Consider the following 17323-nt stretch of genomic DNA (forward strand, 5'->3'; position numbering starts at 1 on the left):
TTTCTGTTTCTGTATTGGGTGAAACTGCAAATCCGTGACAGTGTTGATCATTTCCATACCGGTGCATGTATAACCTTCCATGAAGACAGAATGTCTGAAATATTGAAAGGACGCGGCAAGAACATCGGTCATTTTAAACTGCTTGCTCATTTTGATGACGATGCTTTTTACATTCATGTATGATGTCATTTCTTGTGGTATTCCTTACTTCCTTGATCTGTGGTGCAGGGGTGTAACATTCTCTTTGAGAATGGCCAATACAGCACAAAATTGAAGTTTTGAGTAAAATTCAGTATCCGTAAAAATTCTGTAATATTTGTGTTTTTGCACAGTTCTTTACACTGTTTTTGTTTAAGTCTTGAATTTTTATATTGATGTTGATCATCACTTTGTTTATTTGCATTACCATAGTTTGACACCCAATAGCCGATGTATTTTTCGTCCTTGGGTGTCGTTAAACATTCATTCATTCATTCATTCATTCCTTGATCTGTGAATCTGTGACAAAAGGGCGGGACATGGTCTAGTGGTAAAGCGTTTGCTTGATGTGCTGTCGGTCTAGGATCGATCCCCGTCGGTGGACCCATTGGGCTATTTCTTGTTCCAGCCACTGCTACACAACTGGTGTAACAGGCCGTGATATGTACTATCCTGTCTATGGGATGGTGCATATAAAAGATCCCTTTCTGCTAATTGAAGTAGCCCATGAAGTGGCGACAGCAGGTTTCCAGTCTCTGTATCTGTGTGGTACCATCTATATCTGACGCCATATAACCGTAAATAAAATGTGTTGAGTGCGTTGTTAAATAAAACATTTCCTTCCTGTGACAAAAATGCTACTTCAAAATCAGTTTCTGTAAAGTACAGTTTTGTAAAGACAATGTAATACAAGGAGTGTCAGGGTTAACTTAATTCACTGGTAGCCTTGGTAATTGTTCTTAAATTGTCATTCCTTAAGGAAAATGCCTTACTGCTCCAGACTCAAAAAGTATTATTCACTTGTGTTTCGACATCAGTCATGACTGTTTTGGGATTCTTTTTCTTTTCTACATGAAGTGGCGACAGCGGGTTACCTCTCTCATTATCTGTGTGGTCCTTAACCATATGTTTGACACCATATAACTGTAAATAAAATGTGTTGAGTGCGTCGTTAAATAAAACATTTCTTTCTTTCATTTTACTACAAGTTATTTATTTCTGTTTTCCAAATCGCACACAAAATTATTTTTTAAAACTATAGATTATCACTTTTGTTTTGCATTGCAGGCATGTTTGATTGGAATAGTGGTGCCAGATCCAGAAGCATTGCCCAAGTTTGCCCGAGAAAAGCTTCATTTGAATTTACCTTTGAAGGATTTAGTTACAAATCCAGTACGTATTGATCTTCCTGGAAGTATTTGCATCTGTTGTGGTGTTGAGGACAATAATCTTTTGACACACATAAGAATAACATATAGATTCATTTGAATGAAGTTTGTTAAAAAAATCTGGGAATTCTGTGTGTTTTAATTGTTTTTATACTGCCACGACCATTTCTATTGACAGAATATGATGATGGATAAAGCACTCATATGATGTCACACGCATAGCCTACATTACACTATCGCTCATTTGACCTCCAGGTCATCGTACAATGTGGCTGAAATAATAGAAATAATAGCTTAAATTACCCTTAATTTTTGTAGTCTGCAAGATGTAGATAATAACTGTTCAGGCAGAATGAGAAATTTCTCATCTTACCTTCACAGAATAAAGCAGATATCCGATGTCATTAACTAGTTATTCTCTAATACAAACATATTTTATATGTAGGAAATAAAATTGGATTACAGCATTAAGTAATGACATAGGAATTTTTCTATTGATCTGTGTAATTTGGATAGTTTCTTGCTATTATTCATTCTGAAGTTACGTAGGAGAGCAGTTGCTCAGTGTCTCAGTGGAAAACAAATCTGTGAGGTGTTCTTAGATTTACCTGATATCTAAAAAGCATATCAGCATGAAACAAAGCAATTTTGTATGAGTAGGAGCAATTGCTCACATCAAACCATAAGGACTGAGAATGTTAATTGCTGTCCTTTATTAAAAAAAATGTGACTGGTATATCAAAGGCTGTGGTATGTGTTATCCTGTCTGTGAAATGGTGTATATAAAAGATCCCTTGCTACAAATGGAAAAATGTAGGTTTTATCTCTCTGTATGTCAAATTACCAAATGTTTGACATCCAACAGCCATCATGATACTACCTTTTATTCTAAATTTTAATTTTATTTATTTGTGATATTTGTATTTTTGGCACAGTTCTTTGCACTGTGTTTTAATTTATCTGTCGAATTTTTATATTGATGTGATTCATCACTTAATGTTTTGCATATACTATAATTTGACGCCTAATAGCCGATGTATTTTTCATGCTGGGGTGTCGTTAAACATCTATTCTATTCTATTCCAGTAGCCACTGATCAATAACCCAATGTGCTCTAGTAGTGTCATTAAACAAAACAAACTTCACTTTTCCTTCTTTATTAATTTAATTTATTTTGAAAAATCGCTCCAATCCCATCCGAATGTACATGTATATGTGTCAGTTGATGTAAGCGCTTTAAATGAATTAATTAATTTTAACAGGAAATCAAAAATGCTATCTTGAGAGACCTCTTGGAGGTTGGCAAAAAGTCTGGTTTAACATCACTTGAACAGGTAAGACCGGTTTCTTTTTTCCATTAACAGACAAGACAGTAGTAACACTCTGTATCTCGAAGTTTAAGGGTGGAAATAACATGGATGTGTCAAATTCATGATTTTATGGTTCAACATAACAGACTTAATAAAAACCATAAGAGGCACACATGTAATAACAATTGTAATGACGTAATTTTTGGGAAGCGACGTCATAATATGATGTTGCTGCTCCAGTCCTAGCTCAGACTGCATGTGAAATACGACATCATTTCGTTGTCTCCTAGTTGTGGTTGAAATATTTTGAGATAATACAATAATTGCAATAATAATATGGATAATAAAGAAATTGTTATTGGCATGTGATTTGTACTGATTTTATGAAATTTGTGTCGGGGTTCATTTATTACTCTCGTTACTGCTTGGGCAATACCAAATTCCTGACACTCATTTCGTAAAATCAGTACAATACACAAGCTCATATAATAATCTCATTTTATTGTCTCGCCTGGCCTGTACGAAGTAAAAAGGTGAGATGTAGAAGTTACTTTTCCGGCATGAAGCTTAACTTTAAAAGTTTCTTACAAACTATAAGTCCTAGGTCAGTGAAACTTGGTTTGTAGTTGCACCTGTGGATGTTATCACAGTGTGCTGAAAAAGTTTATAGTAGGTGAGACATTTAAATCCGTGAGACATTTAATTCTGTGAGAAATTTTATTCCACGAGACATTTAATTCTGTGAGACATTTAATTCTGTGAGACATTTAATTCAGTTGAATTCTTGTTGTGCTGACATGGTGTTTGTTATATGAGGGGGCCGGATCTAGCTACGTCGGTTGAATGCTTGCTTGAGATGTATGGGTTGTAGTATCAAACCCAGTTATTTATTTCATCATCAAATTGTTTCTTTGGGAATTTTTTTTTTTTTTTTTAATAAAGAAATATATTAACCAAATTTAAGTTTTAATTTGTTGTTGGGTAGTTGGTGAATGGCAGCTTAAACCCTACCTTATGTTATAAACAGACTCCTTATTGCTGTTATACGTAGATCAAGTGTATTGAGACATTTAAAAGCCATGGATTGAAAAGTCTACTGAGTTTGTCATTAAGGTTGATACCTTCCTTTCCATTTCTTTTTTCAGGTAAAAGATGTGTATATCTACCCGAAATTGTTTTCTGTGGAGAATGGTTTACTGACGCCCACTTTCAAAGCAAAACGCCACGAACTGAAGAAGTACTTTGAACCACAGTTGAAAGAGATGTACAGTAAATTGTCCTAAATACTGTTGGATGTGTGCTGTCACATCTACTTGTCTGAACGAGGCGTCCTGTGTTATCTTGTCTGAAGAACTAGATTATTATGTTGCAAGTAGTGGAGTGGGCGTGTTTGATTCCTTCATGTGGCATGGACTGATTGCAGTGTATTGTTCTCTTGTGGCACGATGGCCTGCTTTTTTCTGAAGGCGAACCGTTAGATTTTACATCTTACCAACTACGCTATAATTATCATGTTTATTGCTTATTGCTTTGTTTTTTGGGGCAGTAAATTAATTATAAGCTTAGTTTGAAAAAGACTAGATGCTAGTTTTATGTTATGGAGCAGTTTTTTTCTTCCATGTGATTTCAAGATATGTTCATAATCAAATGGATTTTAACATTTATTGAATCAGTAATTGAGTGCTATTATGAACTGTTAAGTTTACACATAAATACTGTAATGTAACAATTTGTGCATAAAATGGTGCATTTTTCTATTCTTGTTAATTAAATTTATTATATGTTAACAAGATTAGAACACACAAATTGCAGTTTAACAATTTGTTTACAATCATTATGGTGCAATTATTTGTTCTTGTTATAGTTTTTTTCTCATTGAAATTTTTTTGATATTTTTTGTTAAGAATTGTTTTTATTCAGTATATTCAATTAAAAAAACAAAAAAAACAAATTGCAATTGTTAATTTTCAGAATTAACTTTGCATATAACTCCATATTAAGTTTTCGTCTTACAACAAAATATAGGTCCTAGATCACTGAAATTAATTTATTATTTCATTGTTTACTTCTTTTAACACCAAACCAGTTTATGGTTGGTAAGCTTTATTTCCATGGAATTCTCGTTTCCAGTGGTGCAAAACTAATTTCATCTTCAGAAATAATAAAATGAATATATTCTGTAATAGTTTAACGAGATCGAAAAACAAAACAAAATACTTATAATTTCACTTTTTTTCTAATAGTAACTTTCTGGATCAAGAAACATTTTGTATTGAATACTTCAGTTGCATTGACAAAATAGTAATGTTAATTGGGGTTTTTTGTTTTTGTGTTTGTGGTACATTGTTTGATGTTAAGATAAACTGTTTATTTATTGTATAGGATGTGTGTTGGTTGACTAGATAAAAAAGTAGTGTTTACTAGTATTTTTCTATTTAAAAAAAAGAAGGAAAAACAAAAGTGCTTGATTAGTTGATTTAGCGTTAGTATATATCTGCAATGTACATTGAATTCATTATTTATTAATTTCTGTCCCTACTACCATGAGTTTTGTTTTTTGCTTCATATATAGCTTGTGATAAAACCTATTTTTATGCGAATACCAATTTCATTTTTAAAAAAAAACATTTAGAATACTGGTTAAGAGAAATTTCGTTAAATATTATCATAATCAAAAAACTGTAAATCCATATTTTTTCTTAATTTTTCTGTTTGTAAATTGTAGTGCATCTTTTAACTGTTACTAAATTAACCCCAAATCTGTATATAGTAAATGTATTTTCGTCTCATTTCTCAAGTGTTGTGTGGTGTGGTTTCATTATTTATATATTATTCAGTAGTGTAACAATACCATTGTTTGTAAACAGAAATCAGCAGGAGAGAACATTTCTATGAATTACTGACTGTGGGGACTTATTTTGGTAAAAAACCCATTACATGCAACCTTTAGTTTTCCAGTGTAACAGAAGATACATGGATTGTTTGAAATAAGTGGTGGTGTGTATATATATCTTTTAAGTAAAATGATGCTGTAAAACGTGATGTCAAGTCTTAGGTTTCTGAACAAATCATTATTCTAGAGTTTTATATTCATTCATATATAAATAAATAATTGTAATTGCTATTGTATTACATGAAATTTTGGAAACTTATTTGTAAATTGCTTTATTCAGAGTTTTTAAAATCGACAGAACAACCACAAATTTGAGTCTGTCAGTCATATACCAATTAATTTAAAGTAAAGTGAGAGCATACAGTAACTAATGTTCATCACTGTTTTAAACAAGTTTCTGGACAGCTCTAGGGGTCTGTAATTTCCATTCGTTGATCAAAGATATGAAGCAAAGAAAATCACTTCAGGTCTGAGTGGATATTGATAAGACAGACAACATTGCAGATTGGGGTGGGATGTAGCCCAGTGGTAAAATGCTTGGTTGATTGATGCACGGTCAGTCTAGGATCGATCCCCAACGGTGGGCCTATTGGGCTATTTCTCGTTCCAGCTAGTGCACCACAATTAGTATATCAAAGACCGTGGTACGTGCAATCCTGTCTATGGGATGGTGTATATAAAAGATCCCTTGCTATTAATGGAAAAATGTAGCTGGTTTCCTCTAAAACTGTCAAAATTACTAAATATTCGACATCAATAGCTGATGATTGATAAATCAATGTTCTCTAGTGGTGTCGTTAAACAAAAGAAACAAACAAACCAATAGCCGATGATTAATATATCAATGTGCTCTAGAGATGCCTTTAAACAAAAACAAACTTTTAACATTGCAGAATTTATAGGTCCCTTGACCGAAACAGCTCTGGGTGTTTTCGAAAATTAAACTACTTATCTCCGTATCTCTTACTCAGGAAATTGAACAAAACACCAGTATGTTTCGTACATTGCACAGCGTACTAGCACTTGTCATGTAATCTATATGTATAATGTAATCCTTTCTGAAAGTATCCGTAAGAGTTTGTATCATCTGTCCAATAATTCATTGTTGTATCAATCGCATATCATGAGGGGCTTAAGTATTCCAGTTTCTCGTAACTAAGCAAGGGAGTAGAGATTGTTATATTGGGCACCAGTCTAAAGAACATTCCAACTCAATTTTTAATCACATCTTATTATGATGAGGAACAGTTCATCTCATAGGATTATGTACATTATTAGTGTTGTATGTTCGTGTTTGTATTCATAGCTTTGTCGAGATGTTTGTGTTCGGATAGGTGCCAAAGACAAAAAGTATGTTAATGTGAAGACTAGAAATTTGAAGCTTAGTAACAGATTTGTCACTCCATGAAATATTTCTTCCAAGTCATTTTCAAGACTTGATATTTATGGTTACATTACCGTAGTCTATAGTAAGACTGCATTTTACAAATCATTTCTTTTCTTTTTTTGTCGTCTTTAATTGATAACAATAATTCCTGAATCAACTTGAAAATCTTTAAAAAAAAAAAAAAAAAATTAAATACTAATTTTTACTCCGCAAATAATTCATTAATATATATTTTTCTAATGTTTAATTGTAACAAAATGTTCAGCACCATAATTTTTTTCTCAAGTATAACAGATGACAGTATTCAAGAATATAGATGGGGGGTTTTGTGTCTTTCTTTTTTTTCTAGTGAGATATGTATGTATATTTCCGGCAGTAAAACATGGATTTCATTGAATTAGATCATTTGTCATGAACAATCTAACATTTGAGAATTGGTTATTGATAATTTTGTAAAACTTGTTGGCTGGGATTATTTCTAGAATAGTTCTTAGCTTGTAACTTAAAAAAAAATAATTATGTATTAGTAACAATTTTCTGGATTAAATTACTGGTGATATTATGACGTTGGAATTGCCTGTATGCACACCATTTTAAAAGTACTATGTAATAGTTACTCATCCTTTGTATTTGTTATATCATATCCATATGACAGTCAGTGCTATAATATTATTCAGTCATTTAATATATGCTCTTGTTGATGTACAATAGCTTTCCTGATGTTAAACTTAATCTTTTGTATAGATGCATGTTGTAATAATTACAATGATTGTACATTAATGACATGTGGATATTAATTTTAAATAATTTGTAAGAAAGTACACATATATTTTACAGAAAGATATACCAGGTAATTATTTGTAAATATGTAATAATTCTGTGTTGTGTTGTTTTGGGGAGGGTTTTATTTTTAGTGTCAGTGGACATGGGGGGTGAAGGAGGTGTCTGTAATTTAAAAGTTCATATTCTTAATTCAGTTTCTTAATTCAGTAAGTTAAAATTAAGGATATTTATGTCATCTTATCTTTTTGTGATGAAGATTAATTATTGTGTCGCAATAAATTTAATTTTTAGATATTTGATTTTTTTGTTTGGACAACCTCCCCAAAACTTAATATATAATAATTATTCCAGTATTCTGTGGTCCAGGGTATTTTAGTACACACATATTTTTAATTAATATTAGTTATTATTGTCTGTATCATCTTTAGCAGATGAAACACTATTCAGTAGAATCTTGATGGCTTGAGCACCATTGGGGCACTGTAGTTTGTTTAACTCATCAGTTATTTCGAACCAAGCATTCGGCCAACTTTGGAAGAATCCGTAATCCATTATAATTTGATTACCATTATAATTTGAACCCATTTAATGATTACAGAAAGTACATTGTATCAAATGTTTGTTTCTTTTTTCTTTTGGCATAAAATAAAATGGACAAATGAAAAATAAATAAGAAATATAAAATATTTAATGCTAAATAAAGGTAAACAAATGAAATGACTTAAAATGTATTTTAATTTTACCAAATAGCTATATTGTACATTTGTAACAGAGGCTACTGCAATAAATGAACATATATTTGTTGTGATAATGTTTTAAAACACTAATAAGTGAACTATATAATGCATTGAGTAAAAAATGTCACGTCATACTTGCGATGATGCATTTGTTGTCAGTTGTCGTACTTCCAATGTCATGTACACATTTATGAAAATAACTTATTTAATACAACGAAACATCTTAGATGTATACTAGCAGAAGAGGATTAAATTTGAAACTGCAGTATTATATAAACTGATTTTGAAAAAAAGGGGAGGAGGAAGTTATATTGTACAAAATATTGCTTTTGTTCTGAGTGTAACCATATGATGGACAGTTCCATATTGAAGCCAACAAGATTCTACTGTAATTATTACCATAATTATATATTCTAGAAGATTTTGTTTTGAGTAATATCCGCCTGTGTTTGGCTTGTTATCATTAGTGTTTTTGTAGTTGTGGCATTGTATATGAAGAAGTAGTGAGGGGCCAGGGTTTGCCCTTCTCCCTTGTGTCCAGAAGCTACATGCTTGTTGAGAATCCCATGGTAATAACTAAAAATAACAATAAAAGATTGTCCTATCTGACTAATTGCTTCAGCGTCTCCCAAATTGATAATATATTCTTTAGATGTGTTCAAGTATGCTCGTAATTACTAGTTTGACCAACTTCAGACTTAAAAATAAAGTCCAAAACACTCTGGATCTTGCATTTACAAGTTGTAAACTCAAAAGAGCTACCCAAGCAACTTTCAGCTTTTGAATTTGGAATAAAACTGTTGATAAAATGTTTCTCTGAACTCCATTTTAATGACAAAAATAAAACATACATCTTAAATGTGATCCATGCAAAAATGGTGGGAACGATATGTTTTGTTTACTTTTTTAATACGTTTTTTTGCACCATTTCTAATGGAAATTTTTAAAAATAAAAAATCATAATGTACAAAACATTTCAAACATTTAAGTTGTTCAAATATAAAATATAATTGGAGGTGTAGCAATATTATTTGTAAAAGTTTTAATAACATATTTATTTTTTAAAGATTCCTTGGGGTTTTTGTATTAATGAAGAGATCTAAATTTGTTAACTATTTTGACCAAACTCAAAAATAATTTCTGAGCACATTTGAATAACAGCATTGGCAGTTTCAGCTTTTAAGATTTTATAATTATTGAAACATTCCACTGATTCCAATATAAAGTCAGTCATGGTTCTAGTATAAAGTCAGTCCAGATTCCAGTATACAGGTTGTCATGGTTCCAATATAAAGTCAGTCATGGTTTCAGTATAAAGTCAGTCATGGTTTCAGTATAAAGTCAGTCATGGTTCCACTATAAAGTCTGTCATGATTCCAGCATAAAGTCAGTCATGGTTCCAGTATAATATAAAGACAGTCATGGAAATAAGCTTTTTGTGATTATGATAGTTTAATGCTCTTTCATGATAAAAATATTTTTTTCTGTTACACAGAACTGTGAGAATCGAATACAGTCAAGTTGGATCAGAAAAGAGTACCCACAAGGGTGGACATTTTGACTGGAACAAGGCTTGCCAAGTCCCCAGGTCAAAATTTCAGTTGCCAAGTTGTATCAATGTGATTGAATATTTTTCTCTCATTCCTAGTAAACTAATGATTTAAAAGTAACTTGTTGCTTTGTTTTGTAACAAATTGATCACTTGGTAAACTAATAAAGGTACTTGTTGCTTTGTTTTGTAACAAATTGATCACTTGGTAAACTAATAAAGTAACTTGTTGCTTTGTTTTGTAACAAATGGATCTCTTGGTAAACTAATAAAGTAACTTGTTGCTTTGTTTTGTAACAAATGGATCACTTGGTAAACTAATAAAGTAACTTGTTGCTTTGTTTGGTAACAAATGGATCACTTGGTAAACTAATAAAGTAACTTGTTGCTTTGTTTTGTAACAAATGGATCACTTGGTAAACTAATAAAGGTACTTGTTGCTTTGTTTTGTAACATATGGATCACTTGGTAAACTAATAAAGTAACTTGTTGCTTTGTTTTGTAACATATGGATCACTTGGTAAACTAATAAAGTAACTTGTTGCTTTGTTTTGGCACAAATGGATCACTTGGTAAACTAATAAAGGTACTTTGTTGCTTTGTTTTGGAACAAATGGATCACTTGGTAAACTAATAAAGGTACTTTGTTGCTTTGTTTTGTAACAAATTGATCACTTGGTAAACTAATAAGGTACTTGTTGCTTTGTTTTGTAACAAATTGATCACTTGGTAAACTAATAAAGGTACTTGTTGCTTTGTTTTGTAACAAATGGATCACTTGGTAAACTAATAAAGTAACTTGTTGCTTTGTTTTGGAACAAATGAATCACTTGGTAAACTAATAAAGGTACTTGTTGCTTTGTTTTGTAACATATGGATCACTTGGTAAACTAATAAAGTAACTTGTTGCTTTGTTTTGGAACAAATGAATCACTTGGTAAACTAATAAAGGTACTTGTTGCTTTGTTTTGTAACAAATTGATCACTTGGTAAACTAATAAAGGTACTTGTTGCTTTGTTTTGGAACAAATGGATCACTTGGTAAACTAATAAAGTAACTTGTTGCTTTGTTTTGGCACAAATGGATCACTTGGTAAACTAATAAAGGTACTTGTTGCTTTGTTTTGGAACAAATGGACGACACTATCACATAAGCTTTAAAACTACAAATGAATGAGATGAAAAAAGGTTACATGCATGTTACAAGTTTCAGTTACAAAATATGTATGTAAAACTGTCATCTACCTGTTCATAAAGATGGACAACATCTATGTAAATGTGTTGTCAAGAGCAGTGATGTGAATTTGTGTATCCCATGTGGGAATGAGCTATTTCTAACTTGTATATATGCAGGTATGAGATAAATGAAAAAATTCACATTCCTTAAATTGAAGAGGACCGGGAAGAAGAAGGAAAAAAGAATTCATTTTAGTGATTTCGTTCATCAAATGTTTTGGTATGAATTTTTTAAACATATTTTATTTTTATTTTTATTAATTATTATTACATGTATTATTATTGTTATTTAAAAAAAAAAAAAAAAAATTCTTCAATTTTTATATAATTTTGTTCGAATTGACATTATGATCTTTGTTTATAGCTCTAAGGATTCAGAATGTTTGTAATTGGTATACAAATTCCTGTTCTTTAACAAATGATGAACAAATTTTGTTTTGTATCCAAAGGTTTAATGACAGTTTTCATCCTTTCAGCAACATAATGTGACTTTGGGTGAAGTTTAAATTTGGTCTTGTTCACTTGGTTTCTTTTGTTTTGTTTTCAATAGTCAATTTTAAGATGGCATTGTGCAACATTTTGATGAGATTTTATGCAAAGTCTGATAAAATGACTGCCATGACAGCTTTTATTTTATTGAACAAATGGTTGAAGTTAGATTGTTTTTTCGAGTTTATTTGGTATGGCTTTGTAATGTTAGCCTTTCAAATGTGCAACCCTTGTCCATTATTGTGACCTACAGAGCAAAAAGGTGTATAAAATTAAAGTGATTCCACTCCACATTGCCATAACGCCTTTATCTTCATTATGATGTCTTTAGAAATGCCACCATGTAGATGTGAGCATTTTGTATTCAAACTGACATACCGGCCTTGGTGGCGTCGTGGCAGGTCATCGGTCTACAGGCTGGTAGGTACTGGGTTCGGATCCCAGTTGAGGCATGGGATTTTTAAATGAGATACCGACTCCAAACCCTGAGTGAGTGCTCCGCAAGGCTCAATGGGTAGGTGTAAACCACTTGCACCGACCAGTGATCCATAACTGGTTCAACAAAGGCCATGTTTTGTGCTATCCTGCCTGTGGGAAGCGCAAATAAAAGATCCCTTGCTGCCAATCGGAAGAGTAGCTCATGTAGTGCCAACAGCGGGTTTCCTCTCAAAATATATGTGGTCCTTAACCATATGTCTGACGCCATATAACCGTAAATAAAATGTGTTGAGTGCGTCGTTAAATAAAACACTTCTTTCTTTCAAACTGACATTGTAACATATTTCCAAATACTAAAATCTTTTTAACAACTAAAGTTACATCTTGAATACGGTTTGTTTAGAATATCACTTTCTGTATTTCGAATATATATTTCGGGTCATTGTAATGTTTGTAGTCGATCAAATTTCCTTTTGCTTCCTCATGTACCTTTTTTTAACAAAATTGGAGTAAAAATACAGGTTGAGCTACTACAAACATTGGGATAACAAAAAACACTTGTATATACAAACATTTAACATTTTGAATAAGGAAATATATTTAATATTTAATGTTAATTGTTAAAAATGCTCTGTTTGTCGAGTCCCTTAATTAAAATTTGCTACAATAAACCTCCGCAGATAACACCACATATTACTTTTTGCCAACGCTTACCTGATTTTGTTTGATAATTTTACTGCACGTGCACTAGTCAGGGCATTACTTTTTCAGTTTGCTTGCATGGACATCAACTATGTTGTTGCACTTGTTGATCAAGTGGAAACACATTTCAGAACATAAAAATATTAATATAGAAATGTATATATTCACATGTAAATGGTAATTGATATGTAATTTGTTGTTTGTGTTGCTCAATATGTTCTTTTGTGGTTTCTTGTTTTGTTTTAGTTTTTTTTTTTTTTTTTTTACTGTTTAAGTTTGTAGTGTGCTGCTAGTAGACAGTCAGATTACATGGTTTGAAAACATTAGGTGCTTGTTGTTGATTATTTTGAGTGAGTAACTAGTGCAGTCAGATTGTGCATTTGAATATGTTTTTTTATTGATTATTTTGAGCTTCCAGCTCATATGTTATACAAAGTATTTATTTGATGAGGTTTAATTTTTTTGTGTTAGTTGGTGAAGTTTGAGTTTTTAAAGGAACAAAACAAAAGTCAAATTTGTATGTATTTTGCAACTTTATAAAAATAGCTGTTATTAAAAAAAAATTATAGCATTTTTAGTTCTGTACTTCTATTGGCATAGTAACAGGATTTTGGGAGATTTTTAATATTATTTCTTTTTATGATTTACATCACCTTTCCTATGTGCAAGCTACTAATCAGTCCCATAAATATAAGTCCATGCCAAGGTTAATGTCATTTGGAATACTTTTTGCAATTGCTCTTCATGCCACCATGTACAATTTCTTGAAATATGACCAGATTCAGTGGTTAATATTTTGGTCTCTTAATTTTACATTTAAACTTACTTTGTAAAATCTTACTTATTTCTATTGCAAATTCCACCGACCTCAAACTTACCCCTCTCCCTTCTACCCTGAACTTGGAAGTTGTGCCCAGGGTGGATATAGTTTAAAAGAGTTTTCCTCATCCACCTCGGTGGTGCAGTGTCTTGTCCATCATACTTAAAGCTATTGAGTACTGGTTCCAATTCAGAGGGGCCGGGACGTAGCCCAGTGGTAAGACGCGCGGTCGGTATGGGATCGATCTCTGTCGGTGGGCCCATTGGGCTATCTTTCATTCCAGCCAGTGCACCATGACTGGGATATCAAAGGCCATGGTATGTACTACTCTGTCTGTGGGATGGTGCATATAAAAGATCCCTTGCTGCTATCGAAAAGAGTAGCCCATGAAGTAGCGACAGCGGGTTTCCTCTCTCAATATATGTGTGGTCCTTAACCATATGTCTGACGCCATATAACCATAAATAACCTTTTAGATTTTCAGGCATTTCTATTTGTGGAAGGAGGCAGAGTGGAGGGGACCAAAAGGTCTCAAAAGTATTTAAACATAACTGTACAATTACAAGAGGAATAAATGTTGAGTATTTTTTTAAATGATTACATTTAAGTTTGTTTCAGCCTTGAAACTGGAAATATTTCATTTTGTAACATTTTAAAAACTGTAGAGGTCACATTAAGAAATATCAACTTTAAGCACAGGTTATCCGTCTGTTCCTCGTAAAACTGATATGAATGGTATTTCTGCTTGAAACTAACAATTACGTATATTTGGCATGCTTCAAAATTCTGGGTTGGATTTTTTTATGCATTAAAAAAAGAATTAGGTGGTGGGGGGGGGGGAGAGAGAGACTTTTTTCTATAAACATATACATTTACTTGTTTCGAGATGAGATTTGAGAATCTTTGAAGTAGTGTGTGCCAGACAAATCTGTATATCATTTTAAAAATAAATTTCACTTGTCATGAGAATTTTTTATTTCAAGCAGAAAATGTTTGAAGCAGAAATACTTGAATTAATAAGACACCTGTAATTGAAATTGATGTATGAAATGTGTTATTGAAATGGATTCCATTATTGCTTTTTCACCATTACTTACAAAAACAGTACCACAATTTTATTTTTAAATTTTTTTTTTTCAATCATGCCATCTAATTTTTGTTAAATATATTTGCTGTTCTGAACAAAGTTTATTTTACCGTTTTCACATGTTAAAACACTGATTATGTTGGCTGAAAACCACGTAGTACATTATATTAAGATTACCATTACACAACGAATTATGTGTTAATTTTTGGCCACAGTGTATAGTGCATAGGTTGTATGTTCCATTATTTTGTTACCATGGACTTTTGTTTTGATTTGATTTTCTTGTGTTTATCTTGATGATGAAATCTGTAAATGTTCTCTCAGCAAAAAGATTAACGGGGCTCTGTGTGTGTGTGTGTGTGTGTGGTATGTGCTAGTATTGCAAGATTTCAATAAAATCAGACCAATCCTTTACTGTATATAAATTCTTGTTATTTGTTAACCATATTAGTTACGGGTCGATAGTTATATGCAGCATTTTTCTTTAAATACAACTACTTCTGTTGTAAGGTGTTCATTGTTTGTGAAAGGTTTTGTTTTTTTAACGACACCAATTGGAGCACATTGATTTATTAATCATCAGCTTTTAGATGTCAAACATTTGTTAATTCTGACATATAGTCTTAGAGAGGAAACCCGCTACATTATCCCATGAGTAGCAAGGGATATTTTATATGCACTATCCCACATACAGGATAGCACAAAACACGACCTTTGATGAACCGGCTGAAACAAGAAATAGCCTAATGGGCCCACCGATGGGGATCGGTCCTAGACTGACTGACCATCAAGCGAGCACTTTACTTACCACTGGGCTACATCCCACCCCTGGTATAGCAAAGGCTGTGGTATGGTAATAAAATAAAAGATTCCTTGCTGCTAATGGGGAAAAATGTAGTGTTTTCTCTTTCGCATATTTTCCATAAATGTGATTCCACAAGTGAAAATGTTACTGCTTTTTTTTATATATGCATTACAATACAGAATTTTATGTAGGTATTAAAAAATTAACAATGTGTTCTAGTGGTGTTATTAATTAAATAAAACAAACTTTAAAAATAAATAACCCATATTTTTGCTACTGGCAAACTTGAGGTATGAAAACCTCGCCTTATTTCAAAAGTGGTCAACACCAGAACCAAAAATTCAACTTGGCATCTCGAACTGGATTTTTTCTTCATTAATTTCATACCGGTTTAAAAAGATCCTATTTAAGCTACTATAAACATTAGGAATACCAGAAACACAAAATGATATTCTACGGAAGAAAATGTAATTAATAACCAATTTTATTCATTAAAAGCCTCGTTAGCCAGGGGCATGTTTAAATGTCTTGTAAAGTCAGGAATGTCCCTTTATATAAGAGTCATGCATGTCATTTTTTAATGAAGTATAATGAAGAAAGCATTTTAAAATATATTTCTAGGTGTGGTACAACATATTCATTAACATTTTTCTGATGAAATGTAAAAAAAAAACCAATCCATCCGACACCAATACTAAAGTGCCTATAGAAGACAAAGGGTTAATCAGAGAAGTAAGTATGAAAAAGTTCCCCCCGTACACTTTTGATAGAATGTTGCATTGATTGTTAAGTTGGCATCTTTGATTTGTATCAATGTTCGACACCAAACTGTTTTAAACTTCCCTACGTCAAAATGGGTTAATTAAGGAATTTTTATACTGGTATTAATGCAGCAGCTCCTGCCTTATACAAAACTATATTCCTTTACTTCCTAACAGGGGCGAGATGTAGCCCAGTGGTAAAGTGCTCGCTTGATGTGCGGTAGTTTGGGATTGATCCTCGTCGATGGGCCCATTGGTCCTTAACCATATAACTGTAAATGTAATGTGTTGAGTGCGTCATTATATAAAACATTCCTTCTTGACGTGAATGACTTAAAAGGAATACAAGGGCAAAGTTTCAAATTCCATCCGACATCAAAACTAGTATTTTGAAATATGCCCTGTGGTGGGTGGGAACAATCGGATATGTTGAGAATTTTCTTGTGTGATTAATCATAAACCAGGACAATATGTTAATAATTTTATTCAGAGTACGTTATTCACAATTTTGCTTACTTGTTCTAAAGTTACCCATAATAATACATGATACAACATGTTAAAAACATGTTTATTTGACCAGGTACAATTTCATCACTGAAATCTCATTCCTTTTAAAGTGCCCAAGTTTATAAAACTATAAAATAGTCTGAACTGAGACTCAAATTTAGTCACAACATAAACATCATGCAATTTGTACGATAAGGTACAGACTATGTCCAAGTCTCAACACCAGATTACGTTTTATAAGCAAGTGCCAATAACTGAAATACGTGAATATGAAATTAAAAAAAAACAACGGCATGACTGAATAATGGATAACTTTTGTCACAATTATAAATACAAGTATACTTAAAAAATATATTCATAATAAGACATCCAGTATCAATACGTGTTTCAATATTTAAAAAATAATTACATCATTTATGATATATCAGTTCCTCAACAGTTTTCATTTATTT

General features: G+C 32.1%; 1 protein-coding gene across 2 annotated transcripts in view; it reads left to right on the plus strand.

Moving 5' to 3' along the window:
* LOC121379969 (long-chain-fatty-acid--CoA ligase 1-like) overlaps positions 1–6197 on the plus strand; it is a 53140-nt gene extending 46943 nt beyond the window's left edge. For both annotated transcript variants that reach the window (XM_041508671.1, XM_041508672.1), the window contains exons 20-22: positions 1267–1371; positions 2630–2701; positions 3823–6197. In XM_041508671.1, coding sequence (XP_041364605.1) covers positions 1267–1371; positions 2630–2701; positions 3823–3960 — 315 coding nt within the window. In that variant the 3' untranslated portion in view covers positions 3961–6197. The remainder of the gene's footprint in view (positions 1–1266; positions 1372–2629; positions 2702–3822) is intronic.
* Positions 6198–17323: the final 11126 nt, after the last annotated feature.

This window comes from Gigantopelta aegis, chromosome 8, assembly GCF_016097555.1.
Source record: "Gigantopelta aegis isolate Gae_Host chromosome 8, Gae_host_genome, whole genome shotgun sequence".
In the NCBI taxonomy this organism is placed as follows: Eukaryota; Metazoa; Mollusca; class Gastropoda; order Neomphalida; family Peltospiridae; genus Gigantopelta; species Gigantopelta aegis.